Raw genomic sequence first — 15940 nt, forward strand, 5'->3', positions numbered from 1 at the left:
AAGATGCATGTGTATCCAAGTGCTCTAAAGACAACAGGCCGAAAAAGCACTTCTCCTCCACTCACAGACTGCACCGCTCAAAAGATATTATTTTAGGATTATTTCTGGTGCACTGAATGGAGAAGACACCCAAAAGTCATGTACACAACTATTCCACAAGCAACCTAGCTATATGATTGCTTCCATGCCCTCCTCTTTTTTCCTTTCCTTCTTTTCCACTTCCTATTACTTTATTCTACCAGCTTCTTGACTAACATAAGCTGTAAAAGGCAAAGACCATCTTCCAGAGTCTTCAAAACATGTATGGTATTCACATTAGCATGCACAGAGTTGAAGACTTTCATGGCTTCCATACAGATAATCTACAGATAATCACAAAATTATTTCAGCTGGAAAATGCCTTAAAGATCATCAAGTCCAATTACCAAGTTATCAAACTACCATGTCTGATAATACCTGACCATTGCTAGCAGCTGGAATACTACTACAGCCAGAGAGCAAAATGGACCTGAAATGGTCTTACAGATACTTAGCTTATGTACCTCAGCTTGCAGATAAGGCAGAGCAAGCACTAGGATTTCCATCTGTTAAAGGCAGTTCAGACAACATGCAAAACACACATAACTCAGCATCTGGTTCCCAAGGGCAGCAGCAGTCAAACCCGAGCTTCAGAACAGCTGAAAGAGATTCATGATGGCACTACTAATGGAGAATTACAGTTCTTAAAGTACTTCTGGTGCTCTCAGCTCCCCGAAAAGAAGGAAAATAAGTAGTCACAGGCAAACTTCTCCTCTCTTCCTCCTCCTAAGTATTGGGAAGTTCTGCAATGGACCCCTTCCAGAAAAGCCATCCCCCAATCTGCACCCCTGTGACATTAATTGCTGTGCAGCTCCCAGCATCTGTGACCTACAGTCACAGCATCTCACTGGTTTGGACCTTCAGTAAACACAATCTACAGTTTTCACCCTATAGTAATACATCAGAAGTCATCACACTCAATCTACATTCTACATAGGGTGAAAAAGACATCTTAACTCCATCAGCAATAAGATCCAGGTCGTGCACAGGTTGTTTGGCCAGTTTCCAAGCGACACTGAGCATAGAGATGAAGGTAGGAGAGGTTCACAGGCATCCTCATTGGGTTACCCAAGTACTTCTAGCCTTGAGCTCTGTGGTAAAGGGTTGGACTTGATGATCTGTGAGGTCTCTTCCAACCCTGATGATACTGTGAAATCTGACCAATACACATTGCAATATAATAGGTACATAATAAAACAGGTGAAAAATAATTAAATTCATTAAACCCCTTTATAAACATGAAGATGATATTGAACAGGTGGCCAGAGCCTACAAACACAAGGCCTAGCTCCCCTCATCCCAGTTGAAACACACTCCCTCCTCCTTCCCTCTATGCAGAAGCTTGCACCACACCTCCTCACCACAGTTCCTGCCATGGGAAGCGCAGCTCACTTGGCTTGTGCAGCTCCATGCAAGTCCCATTTCTCTGCTGACCCATGTCCTCTGACTAGCTTGCTCCACGGCACATCCCAAACCTCCTTCAGCACTGTTCTTTCACAGGCCACGTTCTTCCCTGTTGCCACCCCTGAAAGACACATGCACCTCCATCCACAGGCCCCTGTGCACCTGCCAGCTCAAGCCTCCTGCCCTCGCTACAGCCATCTTTCCCATAATCTCCACTCAGCCATCACCAAACACCTTTCTTCTGTGTCCTGCAGTCACTATGCCATACAAAGGACCTCCAAGGAGCACTGCCGCCCATACCTAGACCCCTACAAGACCTATCCATTCCCACCAAGCACCCCCAAACTCAAGTCTCTGCATCTCCTCCAGTCAAGGGGGCGCCCCGAACTTAGGCAGGCCCCCAAAAGCTTCTTCCTCCCGCCCCAAGAGCCTTAGGCACTCCGTACAGGCTCCTGCCTCTGCCAGCCCAGCTTGACCCCCTGCCCCACTGGCCACCTCCTTCACCCGGAACGGCACAGTCCGCCACGCTCACTGCTGCCTCCTCACGCCTGTGGGCCTCCCACTGCCGGTCCTGGCCCCAGGGACACGGCCGAAAGGCACGGTGCGACCCCAGACGCCCCCCGGGCGGCCCCTCCAGGGCAGCCCCTTACCTTGGCAGGCTCCACGCTGGCGGGCAGCCCCTCGGGCAGGGCCTGGAACAACAACAAGGCCATGGCGGAACGGCACCTCCTTGCCATCCCCCCCACCCCCCGCTCCCCGCCTCCCCAACCCGACTGCGGCCCGGGACGGGAGCCGAGGGGGCACCCCCTGCGCCGGTCTGACCCAGAAGGCCACCTATTGGACAGTGGGCGCACTGCTGGCACCACCATTGGCTCAGCAAGCTGTCACTTAGGGCGGAACCGGGCGGGGCAGCGTCTGTGCACGGGGAGCTGCCATCCTGAGAGTGGCGCACCGGGAGGGAGCCTGGCGGCGCCTCAGGACCGCCATACTGTGAGTGGCGGAACTGGTGGGACAGCGGCTTGGGGGCTGCCTCTCGGTCCTGCACCGCAGTGCAATGCACCCCCAGTGCAATGCACCCCCAGAGGCAGAAGCGAGTAACAGAAAAAGAGGGGTGTGCAAGCACCCTCTGGCCTGCTAAGGCCTCCCTCTCAACAGCAGCCAAGTGCTCATCCCCCATTCACCTGGTCACAGTGGCTGTGATCCCTGCTCAGACTCCTCCCCAGCGTACCCACCGAGCCCTTAGCCGAAACAGCTTACTCAGCCTGGGCACACCGGAGAGCTTGACACGGAGAGGGTGTTATAATGGCAGCAGTGGCATGGAAGTTAGACTCAAGGCACCCCAGTGGGAAGCGATATGCTGGCGCCAGCCCCGTGGAAGACGAGAGCAGAGCAGAGAGGAGGCTCTCCCACCACAGCCGGATCAAGCCATACCTTGAGAGAGACGGCCCGTGTGTCTGGGCTACTAGCCGAGGCTTTCTGCATCGCCACTGCTGCCGCACCAGCAGCTGTCACGCTGGACTGGCATGACAGGCATTATCATCTGCTGAGATAACATGCTAAGAGAAAATGATCAGTGTATCAGCTTATCTCCTACGCTGGCAGTTTTCAGTTAGGGGAATACTTGAGCACACCTAACCTTGCTGGATCAGCTCACCCACCTGCTGCTGGTGTGGGCTGGCAGGTGTTAACCCCATTGCACATGCACCCTGCTTGCTTCTCATTAGGCAGCCAGATCACAAGCCTCTGCCAGCTTTTGGGTGAGGAGCAGCAAGCCAAGCCTGCCTACTGGGGCTGCTGATGCCTCAGAGGAGACTTTCAGCCTCCCATACCTTCCCAGCCCCTTCCTCAGGCTCTACTACAATCCAACATGATGTCTTAGGTCTGGTTATCATTCGAAGGGAGACTGTAAACATGCTGGAACACTGACTTCTCACTCACAGACATTAAAGGAGGTTTATTCCTGTTTTCAGCTAGCCTAAACATTAGAGGCATAGCTGGGAGCAGGCGGATGAATGCACAGAGCAATGGGCAAGCCCAGATCAGGTGTGACTCATGGCTGGAGAGCAATTAACACCTGCTGCTCTTCCCAAACAGAGATGAGTCCAGCCCTGACTCCTGGCAATGAGGTTTCCTTTCTGTAACAGCAGTGGGAAACGGAGGCAGGGTTAGACAGAGCCACCCTTGGCAGCATGGGCACTTGCTGGCCGCAGCCTGGCTGCAACCCCTCTGCTCCCCAGTGAGACTGAGGCAGGCTGGGGAGTTACTATGGTCTGGGGGAGCGCATCAACCATCTCCCAACATGGGAGCAGCGTGAGCTGTTCAGATGACTTGAATCCTCTGGTGGAGATTCCAGCTATAACCTAGAAACCTAGAAACCCCACTGAGCTAAACTGTCAGCTGGCATGAATCCATGTTCATCTGAAGAGGGAATCCACTACTATAAGCTCAAGGGGGAGGTCTGGCTTGAGGATGGCTTGCCAATCCTCTAAACTCAGTGCAGCCCTCTTTCTCTGGCTAAGAGAAACAAACTGCACAATGCACCACTCCCCAGGGCGAGAGGAGAGTTGGTGCGAGATGGCAATAGCTCTTCAGAGGGTCTCACTGCACACTGCTACTCTGATGCAGGACAAGGAAAAAAGGACTGACAAAACTGTTGAGGTTTTCCCACCGTGGTCCCAGCCTTGGCTTTAGGTGGCTGTTACCCCAGCATCACTGAGTCAGAGCCCCTTGCCCTTCCAGGACCTCCCTGCACTGCAAACTCAAGCAAGAGTTTGGCTGCAATACACAGGGGATGTGCAACTTTAGGGTGCTGCAGCACATCTTTTTACAGCCATCACTGTGCTTCTGACCATACCAGACCACCTTGGACCCAAACACACCCCAGGCTGCTACAGGTACCTTTCTGAAAGTGCTCAAAGCAGCAGGGCAAGAGCAGCTTGAGTTAAGGAGCTTAAGAAAAGCAGAGATGAGGGATGTCTCCTTGTGGCTTCTTCCCACTCCCAACAGGACTGGCATCTGTTTCATTTCATATGCTTATCTATTATTTTAATTGCACATTAACAAGACATTTAATAATGTCCAGGGAACAGATATACAACTTTGAACACATTTTCTTACTTCCCACTGACCTATTAATTATTTCAGAGCTCATGTGCCACTTTCTAGCTGTAGCTACACACAGTTGGAGACTTTATCTTCTGCAGCTTAGGCAGAAGCAAACTTGCTGAGGATACAACCTAGCCCTTCAAGAAGTACATTTTGAGTTTGACTGCTTTTTCTGTAGAAGTGGTTAACAGCAGAAAGCCCTTTGGCTACAGACCCTGTGTCTTCACTTGGACATTCAGCTGATGCAGGGGTGCTGCTGCTCTTGGGGATGTGACACACCCCTAGCTGGAGGATCAAGTGTGGACCATATCCTGGGCCTTGGTACTCTCCAAGCAGTTACATCATACAGCTGGCTAGGAAAATGTTTCTCACACTGAGGGATGTTTATCAGCAAGTAGAGAGCCTAGACGGAGTTGATTAAGGGCCAAAACTTGGGCAAAACTCTGGAGCTCCCTCTTCCTCTGAAGATAGGTTGCTACAAGCTCAAGCTACTCTTCTTTGGGATGGGAGAGACCTCACGGCAAATCTAGGTTAGCACCTTGCAAACGCTGCCTGGCCAAGACAAACAGCGCTCATAGGGGTAGGAAGGGTCATGCCACTAGTGCCACTAGTACCCCCAATGGGACATGAGCCACCATGAGCACAGCACTGTCACCTCCCTTCATCCCTTGCCCCAGGATTGTTTGCAGCCCTCTCAGGGAAGGCTGCGTGCATGGGATGCCCAAGGGTTTCCAGACTCATGCCAGCCCTTGAAGAGCTTCACAGCTCTTCCTCCTTCTCCTGGGCCCTGGTCAGCCAGAGCCCTCACCTTTCCCTTTCAAGGCAGGCGTAAGACCAATGTACCAGCCCTGTCCAAGGATTCACACACACAGAGACCAGCCAAAAGCAGAACCCACGGTTGTGTTTTTTAAAAAAATCACACTTTATTTTCCAGTCCTCCTCTCTGTCATTTGTTGTGCTGCAATTCAGAGCATGAGTTCATAACTCAACAGGTTTGTGACTTTCAGAACTACTGCATCTCCTACCCTCTGTCCAAACCTGCAGGTCTTTGGTCTTACCATGGCAACAGTGAGGTACAGAACAAGGGTGTCAGCTGGCTGCTGTGCTCAGAAGAATGGGTAGGCTGCATAAATTACAGCTTAAAAACAATGAGCTATTTTGCTCCTGGATTGTGGCAATTGGAAAGTAAGTAAAACATGACCCTGAGAGCAGCGAAGGCATGGTCCAAGCTTTGGTCCCTGGACTTTGGGGTGTTCCCTGTACAAAGGGGACAAGTGCCTTCCCATGTGCCAAGGCATGATCCAGCTCTTGCCAAGAGGCCACTATGGTGGTTTAAGGCAGCAGTGTGGTTTGGCTCCTGGCACAATGACAGGTCACCTGCTTTTGGAGGTAGGACTGTACTCTGAGCCCCGAGGAAGAAAACCTGATGTCTTGCATGGCCAAACCCAGTGACATGAGCTTGGACAAGTTGGCAGATTGTCCTGCACAAAGCAGGAGAAAGGCACAGGATGCACAGCCACCACCCAGGGCACAAGAGACATGGGGAGACAAAGACTCAACCAGCTGCATAGAGGAGGAGGCTCAGGACGAGCCAAAGTGCTGCAAGCTGGGCACACAGAGTGAGATCCTGCCCCTCCAGGGGACGGAGGCAGCAGAGAGGGTGCTGGGCTGGGGGGCAGATCTGGCTGAACTGTGCCTCTGAGCCCTGATCAGGGGACACAGAGCTGGCAGGCACAGGGGACTAAAGGGACGTCACAGCTCGTGAGGTAGTCTTCATTCACAGTCCCTTGTTAAAATAGACATATGGCACTTTGTCCCCATGCTTGGCCATGATGCTGTCATGCAGCTCCTGCTCAAGGTCAGCCACTGCCAGAGAACTGTAGGGAGAGGGGAAAGACACTGAGAACTGCAATCCTTCTTCCTGACCACCAGTCAAGCCACCCTCTCTCTCCATTTTCATTCCAGGTCCCCTGCAGTCCCTGGGATCTTTCAGGCTCATGTCAAGACCCACTACCCATCTAGCATCCAGTGCTCCCAATGCTAGGGGCAGAGGGCTACCAATGAGACTGGGGGTTCTGTTGGTCCTAGCACAGAGCTTGCAAATCAGAGGAGGCACATGCTCTCCTGCTGTGTGTGCCAGCATGCACAGGCAGGTGCTGCCTTGGGTTGAAGGATGGGTGCTTATTATGCTTCTGGGATGGGCGGAGAAGAGCTAGGGAAGAAAGAAGGCTCCCAAGGTCCTACACAGGATGAGTAAGCAATGGGACAGTTACCATCTCTGAGGGAACAGAGCACAGGCTGCTGGCACCATGAACAGGAGGCTGTGGGACAGAGAAGAGCTGAGTATTAGCACTGGGGATCATAACCCATTTACCCCACAGCCACAATGATTTCAGCCCTCGAGGGGCTGCTCATGCAACGTGACTCCCAATAACTGGGGAAAGCCCAGGCTGAAAGGCAAGAAGTTTTCCACACCCCTGCTGGGAAAGAGGTCTTTTTTCAAGCATCTCTTGGAACCACACTCCAGGCACCCACATGTATTCAAGCAACAGGATACTTACAAGCCTCCACAGAGCAGCATCTGCAGAGGCGCATGGAGAACCCGGATCCGCTGCAAGGGAAGAGCCAGGAGTGAGTCCTCAGCCTCACCACAAACCTTGCTCACAGACTGGGGGCATTTCTTCCCTCAGTGGGGCTGAATGCCCAGCACTTCTGCAGTAACACTGGCCCCTGCCACCCTCCACAGCCTCTTCATGTCACCTGAAAGATCTTTGGTGTACTGGTAACTTGAATAGCAGACAAATCAAGCCAGGCTCTGCAACTCCTTCATTGTATTCCCACCATCTCAGTGGATGGAGAGTAGGACTGGTGCACCTCAAGACTCACTGGAAAACCACAGGAGAAATGTGCACTCACCTGCATGATGGGGATTTTCTCCAGTTGCTCCATGATGATGGGCAAAATAACTAGGTACAGAGACAAAAGGTCAGGCCCCTGCTACAAGCCAGCCTGCAAGGCTGCCCCAGCAGAACCATCCTCTTAGAGACCATGGCAGCAGTTAATTGTGCTGCAGGCCACTAGGTACCTGCTTAAGACAAGAACCTGACACAGGACACCCATCCATCCATCCATCCATCACAGGAGCAGCATGGTCTATGCTCCTGTCTCTCTTGCTTGGCTTGCAGCATGGCAAAAGTCTTGCAAGGGGAAGGGAATATCGGTCTATGGGTCCTAGTGAGTTCAACTGCCATGGGAGCAGCACACTCGCCTCACAGGCTTTAAGTTGGGATAAAGAGGACTGGGGAACTCTGATGGGAATGGCAGGATGTGGAGATCAGCTCTATCAGTGACATAAGACCAAATATCACTCGGGATGCCAGGCCACCCTCCCTCTTCTTCCTGGGGGAAATTGAAGCAGGGAAGAGAGAGATACTGGGTCCCAGAGGGAGTCCCCAGCCTGCCTCTCCCACCTTCCTACCCTGCACTTACTCATGCCTGGTGCCGCCATGGTGATCCTGGAGACCACAACCTGTGCAATGCCCTTCACTGCTGCCCTCTGCAAACAAAAGCAGTAGGTCAGCCCTAGATGCGTCATGCCCCTGCCTGGACGCCCATCCCCAGACTCACCCTGGATTGGCCAAGCTCGTTGTTGTCCTTGTCTGTCACTGTGACTCCGTTGATGATTTCTCTGCGGGGGACAGGCAGTCGTCAGTAGGGCCAGGATGGTCAGTGAGTCATGAGTGATGCCAAGGCAACGGGGTAGAGGGGTGCCCAGAGGGTCCCCTGTGCTGTGCTGCTACAGCTGCCCCAGCTGTCCCCAGAGCTCTGCAGTCCCCAGCCCAGCCGATGCTGCCATCTTCAGGGCATGGCTGCAAACAGGGGCTGGCCGTTGAGGGGACAGACACCCGCGGCAGAAGAGTCCTTAGTACAGCATCCCAGCTCCCTGTGAGGGACCTTGAACAGCTGCCACAGATCTCCACATGGGCCCCATCTAAAGGGTCCTAGCACCACAACATCGTGGACTGGGGATCTCCTGTGACCACATGCAGAAGACCTATGGATCTGAGTGATCTTCCAGCCCAGAACAGCTATCCTCAGCCCAAAATCCCACTCTTGCTCTGAGTGAAGGCTGAGGCACTCCACCCAGCACCCTCCACCGGAGACCCAGCACCACGAATGCACAGATCCTGGCTCACTTCCCTCCCATCCTCACCCCCTTTCCAGCCCAAGAGATGGGAAACCAGCAGGGTGAGCAGGCAGCCCAGGAGCCACTGGCTCACCTTTGGAGGGAACCAGGTCCCTCAAGCACCCCAGTCATACGTGGCACTTACTGTTGACGCATCAGGGGGATATTGACACAGTTGGCAGCAGCCACGGCTGCAAAGGGCACCCAGCGGGCCAGCAATGGGGGGGCTCGCTGCAGGAGACAGGCTGGTGTCAGTGCAGGAGGGCAGAGTGCAGCAAGCTGCCCCACCCAGACCCATCCTGGTGTACCTTGGTGTAAAGGTTGAGTCCCACTGCAGTGGCCAGAGCTGTACCAGTGGCTGTGATGTAAGCTACCCCGAGTTGCCTGGACAGTGATTTCCAAAGAAGGGTAGAACAGAAACAACTCTGACTTATCTTTTTCCTTCAGTGCCCAAGATGGTGCACAGTCTTTATGGGACATCCAAAGGGGTCCCAATATAGAGGGTCCCCATCCTGTGCTGGGGCACACTCACCTCACTGAGACAGTGGAGGCGGCATTGCGGTTGGTGTAGTTGACAATGGCATTGAAGGACTGGTTCACCCACTGCCAGAAAACCACAGCAGGCACCGTCCTGTGGAAGGAAGAGCATCCTACGGCTGTCAGGAATGCTTGGCAGGACAGCCAAGATATCCTTGTCTTGAGTGTCCCCCAAAGTCAGTGGCAGAAACATGAAATGTCCCCGGGAGTCCTATCTGCCACAGGGCGTTTAGGAGCACGGTAGAGGGCAGGGGGCCCAGACTTGCAGAGTGCTTAGCCAGAGGTGAGAGACCCAGCTCTCAGCTGGGCAGCAGGCATCTTGCTGAGCTGAGATAAGCCTTTGTCAACAGGACCAGCAAGGAGGGGACCACACGGACAGAGGTGGCTCTGAGGGTGAGCAGGACGCTTGGGTTCCTACTGGTGTCTCAAGGACACTGAGATGGCACAGAAAGGAACATGGGGACATGTGGGTCTGAGCAAATTTTCAGATGCAGGAGGGTGGAGACGGGCTGGGAAAAGGGTGAACCAGAAACATGGGGTCTCACCAGGGCTGAACCTCACCAGCAACTAGCAAACTAACAAACAGGGGTGGGATGGGACAGAGATCCACTGGGAAAGGCAGTGTCTGTCCCATATAGCCTCTGCACTGGGGACAGGATCACTCCTGCCCTGCAGCAGCCATTACAGAAGGGAAATGCAGGGCGCTGTCAGCAAGGGCTGGGGATGCTGGAGCAGCCTGGAGGCATATTTGATTCTTGGTTTGAGGCCACTATGGTCCACAGAGAAAGATCAGTGGCTGCAGAGGACTTAAACACATTAATCATTACAGTGGCTCTTGGAGGAGCTGAGCTGAAGGCAAAGACCATATGCAGCCATGCCAGTGTCTGAGTAGATCTGTGATGCTTCCAACACAGGCTGGGCACTAGATACAGGGCACTAGGTACAGGACACTGCGACATGGAGCTTGGCCACAGGCAGACTGGCTGTGCTGTAGCCAATAGGGACTCCTTGAGGGGATGGGGGCTGTCGGGGCTACATTCCCATCCTGGCACACATCCCCAGGGGCTCACCGGTAGAACTGGAGCATGCATCCAGTGAGGGCCATGCCCCCTGGCACCTGGAAGGACATCCTTCCGATGAGGTTCATCTTCTCACCACTGTCAGGGTGGAAGGCTGAGTCGTAGAGCTTCTTGGCATAAAGTAGCTGCTCCTGGCTGCTTCCTGGTGGCACCAGCCCGGCCCTACAAGTCCAGAGCCCATAAAGGGGGAGCTGAACAGACCTGCTAGCACCTGGTACCACTGAGGCACAGAGCCCTGGGCACCAAACTTGAAAGGCAGAGGAAATATCTCCCACGAGGGAAACTTGTCCCAGCTTGAGTGTCCTAGAAGAAGCCTAGCAAAGTTCCCCAAAACCAACTCCAACAGATGTTTTGTCACAGCATGCCCATCGGGAACGACTGCCTCCATACCCCCTGTGGCCACGCAGTGTAGTAAGGTACAGCTGCAGGCACAATGACGGCACCTGCCCTGGCTGCACCCTTGCCCCTCACCTGCAGCTTTCCACCACGGCCTTGGCCTGGTCCAACTCCTTCTCTGGCACCAGCACTGTCCGTGGATCAGTGACGTTGAAGAAATGCTTCAGGCGCCCCATGAAAGTGCTCTGGTCCCAGCGTGGGATGTCAATGTTGAAGCCAAGGGGGATAGATGCCATTTCAGTGTAGGTCTGCAAAGGGGCAACAGGCGGGTTGGAAGGATCCCGTGTTGAGTGTGGGCCTGCCACAGCCACAGGAGAGGTTAACTGGGTGAGAGCTGTGGCAGGTTTATATTTAACGGGTAAGTTGGACTTTCAGCAGCCCTAAGCCCAGAAACTTCCTGCACCCCTGCTACCGTCCTCCTGCCTGCATGTGGTCACTCAGCTTGCACTGTCCATCCCTTATGGTGGGACTTTGCTGCACAACGCTTTGGGGCTCAGCTCACCCCCTCCACAGGGCTACACAGCACTACCCTGCAAGCACTCCCTGCTGGAGTATTACACTGCATCCCCCACTCACATGCATACAGCCTGGCACTGTGTCCTTTGCACTATGCTCTGTCTTCCAGTGACACCGCATGTCCTCTTGGCACTACACTGCACCCTCCCGTACCTGCACTACATGTACCCGTCAATGTTGCCTGCAACTGCTGTGGTACTGCACCCTCCTGTGACTGCACTGCACAGCTCCTTCAGTAACTCCTATGGCACTGGCATCGCACGTTCTCGGTAACAGAAGGCCACCTCTGCAACACTGTTTCGCTCTCCCCCACGCCAGCACACTGCATCCCCCTATGGCATGGCACTGCAGCGCACGCTTCCTGCAGCGCTCCATGGCCTTATGTGTTCCCCGTCACACTGTCCAGCACGGCACGCTCCCCGTGGGGTAGAGCGGTACGGCACTGCCCCGCACATTGCCCGTGGTGCAGCATTAAGACGCCTGCTCCGCCGAGGCTCGGCTCGGCTCGGCTCACCCCCGCCCCGCCCCGCGCCCCACGTGGCCCTACCTGCCGTCCCCGGACCCCTCGCCGGGCGTCTGCCCCCCGCGCAGCCCGCAGCGAACCGCGACGCGTGGCCACTCTCAGCCAATCACAGCGAACCGAACAACCACACCCACGCTCCCGCCGCGCCGCCCGGGCGGCCTCTGGCACGCATGCGCCGGGTGCTGGGGCGGAGCTAGCGCGGTGGCGGCTGTGCCCTGGCGGTGGCGCTGACTCAGCTGCCGCTGGGCACCGGCACGTTCCGTGCGTACGGCGGGAAGCGCTGACGCTGTACGTAGCGCCGGCGTGTGTGTGACGCAGTTGCCCATGGTAACCCCGGAGCCGCGCGGAGGATGGTGAGCGGGGTGGGGGGTGCCGGGCCTGTGGCGGACAGCCAGGGGAAGGCGGCTGCGACGGGGGACCTGCCGGCCTGGCGCTGCGATTGAGGCTGGGGTTGCGGGTGGGGCTGGGGTCTCGGGGGGCCTGGGCCCGGCGGGCAGCGAAGTGTCGTCGGCGCCCACCTGCATGAGTAGCTTAGCAGACCTGAGACGTCCACTGCGGTGGAGGGCGGGGCAATGGGGGCCGAAACACACACCCGGGGGTCGGGCGGGTCTCGAGTTCTGGGGCCGGCGTGCCTGGCCAGGGTTCAGGCCAGGCATTCTGGCAGGCGAGGGCTGGCGACGCCTACCCGCGGGTTCTGACAGGCTCGGGATCACCAGGACCGGGTGTGCCCACGTAGGGGGGTCTGGCAGGCCTAGATCACCGGGGATCTGACCGGACAGGGACATCCACTTGCACATGGAGGCTGGGGACACCCAGTCAAAGGGATATCGCTAGAGTTGGGGAGAGTGTACAGCTGGGGCCTCCAGCCATGGGAGGCCCTGTCTGGGATTGGACTCCTGGCTGGAGCTGGAGACTGTGTGGGACCTGGAGAATGGGAAGAGCTGAGTTGGGTCCTGGTGGAGGCTGGGACATTTGAGGATGCTATGGTGAGACCTTCTTTGGGATGAAATCAGGCTGCCTGGAGTTACTTCAGTCACAATGTGGAAGGCATGATGGAGAGTTGAGTGCTTCACAGGACTGGGAAGCAGGATGAGAGTTGTCCAGTTGGCCTGAGGAGAGAAGGAGCAGTCAAGGAACCTTGAAAGTATGGAGGAGAGTGTTTGAGGTTTGACCGTGGAAAGTCTGGGAGCATCTGCAATTGGGAGGAGACAATGGACAATTTGGCCAAGGTGGGAAAGGGCTGCCCTTGGCATGGATCCTGAGTACAGGAGTTGATGGAGCTGTAGGAGAGCTTGTGGAGGTAGAAAAGCCAGTTCTTGGTAAACAGCCTCAGAAGGCGAAAGGTGAGTTCAGTCTTGCCAAGAAAACCTGGCCGAGAGAGGTTGTTTTTTCAAGGATGGACAGGACTGTGGTGCAGTGCTTAGGGTCTGCAAGAAGGCTGCCAGTTGAGTGAGATGAGCAATCTGGTGAGTCACTTGGAAAACACAGGAATGTTGACTGGCTAGGATAGTCTGCTGGAGTTTCTGCAAAGGGATGGAGAGATCTGGGATGGTCTGCATTGAAAAGACAAGAAATATACTGTGGGAAGGGCTGGAAGTGGAGTTTCAATGCTGATGAGCAAAGTGAGGACCCAAGAAGGAAAGAAATGTTCAAGGGGGGAAATGAATTTTGTGAGAGGGTGCAGTGTGGACTGAAGGAAGGAATTGAGAACTTTGGTGCAGCAAAGGACCTGGTTAGGGTGGAGGACAATGCTGGAAGGTAGGTCGTGAGGCTGTAGTGTGGTCTGAATTGAGTTTGGAGTAAGGTTGGATGGTGGACTAGCTGTTGGAAACACCTTGGGTATAGATGCTAGGGTAGGTGCGATGGGAAAAGTGGGATACTGGCAACATCCAGTGAAGACAGGAAGGAAGAGTTGGAGCTGCTGGGTGAGGGTGAGAGAGGTAAGTGATGACAGAGAGCTGCAGCAGATGAGCAACCACTGCTGAGGATGCAGCATGTTCCAAAAAACACAGGCAGAAGGAAATAGGAATGGAAAAGATCTTTTTCAAGGGTGAAGCTGTGTTTTGTCCAGGAGACCTCTGGACACAAGCTGCATCTATGCAAGTAGACAGAATGAGAGGAGACATAAGTGAGAATAGCAAAGGCAGCTCCTTGTCTTCACTTCTAACTGTGTCCTCTCCTGGTGGGCCACAAATAAAGAGATTGAGATAAGGTCTTTGGGATCTTTTCTTTTTTTAGATCAGTTGGTGATGGAGCACATCAGACCAAACACTGGAGGCAGGATGGACATCTGCTGTAAAGACAAGGCCAGGTGCTTCCAGCATTGCAGTGCTTTGTGGGGCACATTTGGCCTGTTGCTGGCCAGATCTAGTCTTCTGCCGTGTAATGTCCCAATAAACTGGTGTAGTCTGGGATCTGGCAGCTGTTACCTGAGCATTTTGTGCATGGAGAGGGTGAGCTGGGTGCTTTCTAGGTTCTGTTTTATTTCATATAACATTTTACTGTCTCTTTGCCTGTTTTTTTATTGTTTTGCTTTGTTTTGTTTTTTTCCATTGCAACCTTTCAGGCAGAATGGGTGGCACTTTGGGGTGCCTGCTTGGCTGACTGGGCTGGGCAGAGGACTGTGGAGCACTGCATATATTCACAGTTTCTGCTAAAACAATAATCCTGTAGAAGCAGAAACTCAGTAGAGTTGCCGTAATGGTGTAGAGAAACTTTGTAATCCTGTGGAGTAGAAACTGAAATACCAACAAATATATCCAAAGCAGCTATGGCAGCCTAGGGGTGTGGATCAGCAGTCAGAAAGGATCCGGACAGCTTGATGTAACAATTTACTGCTTGCCATCTGAGCCGTGGTAGCTGCCTGTGAGCATATTTCTGGCATGTCTTGATTGCACTGGGAGGTGCTTAAACCCCCTTCAATGACTGCTTGCTTCAACTGCAATGATCAGGGGGCTAATGCTGAGGATTAAATTATTTCAGTGCTCATCCAAGTGGGTAAGTACAGAGGGGAAGTGTCTTCTTTTCTGGAGCATTTCTCACAGCTGTAAGGCAGAGGTGGTAGAAGGTCATAGGTGGAGCATGTAAAGAAAGATATGCCATAACACTGCGTAGCATGAGGGATGTGGAGCACTGGAATTTTTGATGTCATTAACCAGCATCTGTGCTGGGTGCACAGCAAGGACGAAGGGAGGTTGTGACATGAAAGGATGCACTGCTTTCTAAAGTTTAGGAGATGCTGTGAAGCAGAGCTTGTGGCTTCCTTGTCAGTGTAATAACAGTCTTTACCAAGTGAGATGGTCTGTTATTGGTAGATGGTGGGGCCATAGGATGGCCAGTGTTTTTCTGACACTGGTGATTGAAGATGGCATTGTCTTGTCAAAAACAGAGTTGTCTGTGTAGCCTCATTTTACAGTTGAGGAAACTGAGTCATGAAGTATCTAGCTGACACTAGGCAGATCTGATGGAGTGGATGAAATACCAGCATGGCTAAATGCATAGTCAGGTGTCTTTCTCCTGGTCTCAAGCTCTTGTTTCAAGTGCAACCAGCATCTATCTGTTGCCGGCCGTAGATATACTTAGTGCCCAGGATTTATTTCTTTTGTGCCTTGTTGTTTGGCAGTAAAGCTGTATTTAAAATGTCCCCATTAAACAAAATGCTTCCAAGAGCTTTAATAGTGCCTTACTCCTTTAGTTTCTCAGTACAGTTTTGTGTTATATGTTTGTTTTGTTTTACTGACTATTGAGACATTAATATGAGAAACTACCTGCAAAAGGATCTGTATACTAGCAGCTGGCTGTGGCTTTCAAGTTCTGAAACCCAATAAAGACTGCTGTCATTGTCCATTGCCAGTTCTCCTCTGTGCAGGGCAAACTCCTTCCTTTGAACTTTTTGAAAAAGAGAAGTTTGATTTTTGTTATGAAAGGAGGGTTCATGTTGATATTGGTTAATATTCCAAACCAGAAAGTGCTGTGTGACCTCTTTCATAGAAAACTGTGTTAGTAGGTTTGAGCTGGAAAAACTCTGTAGGTGACTCAACTCCATTGAATTTTGGATTTCAATGCAGGAGAGAAAGTCTACATTGAATGACACCATATGGTGGAGACACGCAGCAA

The 15940-nt window shown here is 53.3% G+C and overlaps 3 protein-coding genes across 7 annotated transcripts in view; 1 reads left to right on the forward strand and 2 right to left on the reverse strand.

Annotated features, from left to right (window-relative positions):
* The window catches only part of WBP1L (WW domain binding protein 1 like), a 73975-nt gene extending 70961 nt beyond the window's left edge, over positions 1-3014 (reverse strand). The window contains exons 1-2 of the mRNA XM_064144478.1: positions 2914-3014; positions 2133-2174 (exon numbers count right to left, since the gene is read on the reverse strand). Coding sequence (XP_064000548.1) covers positions 2133-2174; positions 2914-2964 — 93 coding nt within the window. The 5' untranslated portion in view covers positions 2965-3014. The remainder of the gene's footprint in view (positions 1-2132; positions 2175-2913) is intronic.
* Positions 3015-5485: 2471 nt separating this feature from the next.
* Positions 5486-11926, reverse strand: SFXN2 (sideroflexin 2). Of its 5 annotated transcripts, none has more exons than XM_064144483.1 (12): positions 11849-11926; positions 10861-11033; positions 10381-10551; positions 9306-9404; positions 9082-9157; positions 8919-9004; positions 8215-8275; positions 8077-8143; positions 7504-7553; positions 7149-7198; positions 6861-6908; positions 5486-6464 (listed from the first exon to the last, which is right to left on the reverse strand). In XM_064144483.1, the coding sequence occupies exons 2-12, from the start codon at positions 11019-11021 to the stop codon at positions 6365-6367; spliced, it is 969 nt and encodes a 322-aa protein (XP_064000553.1). In that variant the 5' UTR covers positions 11022-11033; positions 11849-11926; the 3' UTR covers positions 5486-6364. The 5 variants fall into 5 exon arrangements, with proteins under 5 accessions (XP_064000553.1, XP_064000556.1, XP_064000554.1 ...); XM_064144486.1 differs by lacking the exon at positions 11849-11926 and adding an exon at positions 11470-11776; XM_064144484.1 differs by lacking the exon at positions 11849-11926 and adding an exon at positions 11455-11776.
* An 87-nt stretch (positions 11927-12013) lies between these two features.
* The window catches only part of ARL3 (ADP ribosylation factor like GTPase 3), a 30334-nt gene continuing 26407 nt past the window's right edge, over positions 12014-15940 (forward strand). The window contains exon 1 of the mRNA XM_064144489.1: positions 12014-12177. Within this exon, the coding sequence (XP_064000559.1) occupies positions 12175-12177 (3 nt within the window). The 5' untranslated portion in view covers positions 12014-12174. The remainder of the gene's footprint in view (positions 12178-15940) is intronic.

The sequence above is a fragment of the Pogoniulus pusillus genome, chromosome 6 (assembly GCF_015220805.1).
Source record: "Pogoniulus pusillus isolate bPogPus1 chromosome 6, bPogPus1.pri, whole genome shotgun sequence".
In the NCBI taxonomy this organism is placed as follows: Eukaryota; Metazoa; Chordata; class Aves; order Piciformes; family Lybiidae; genus Pogoniulus; species Pogoniulus pusillus.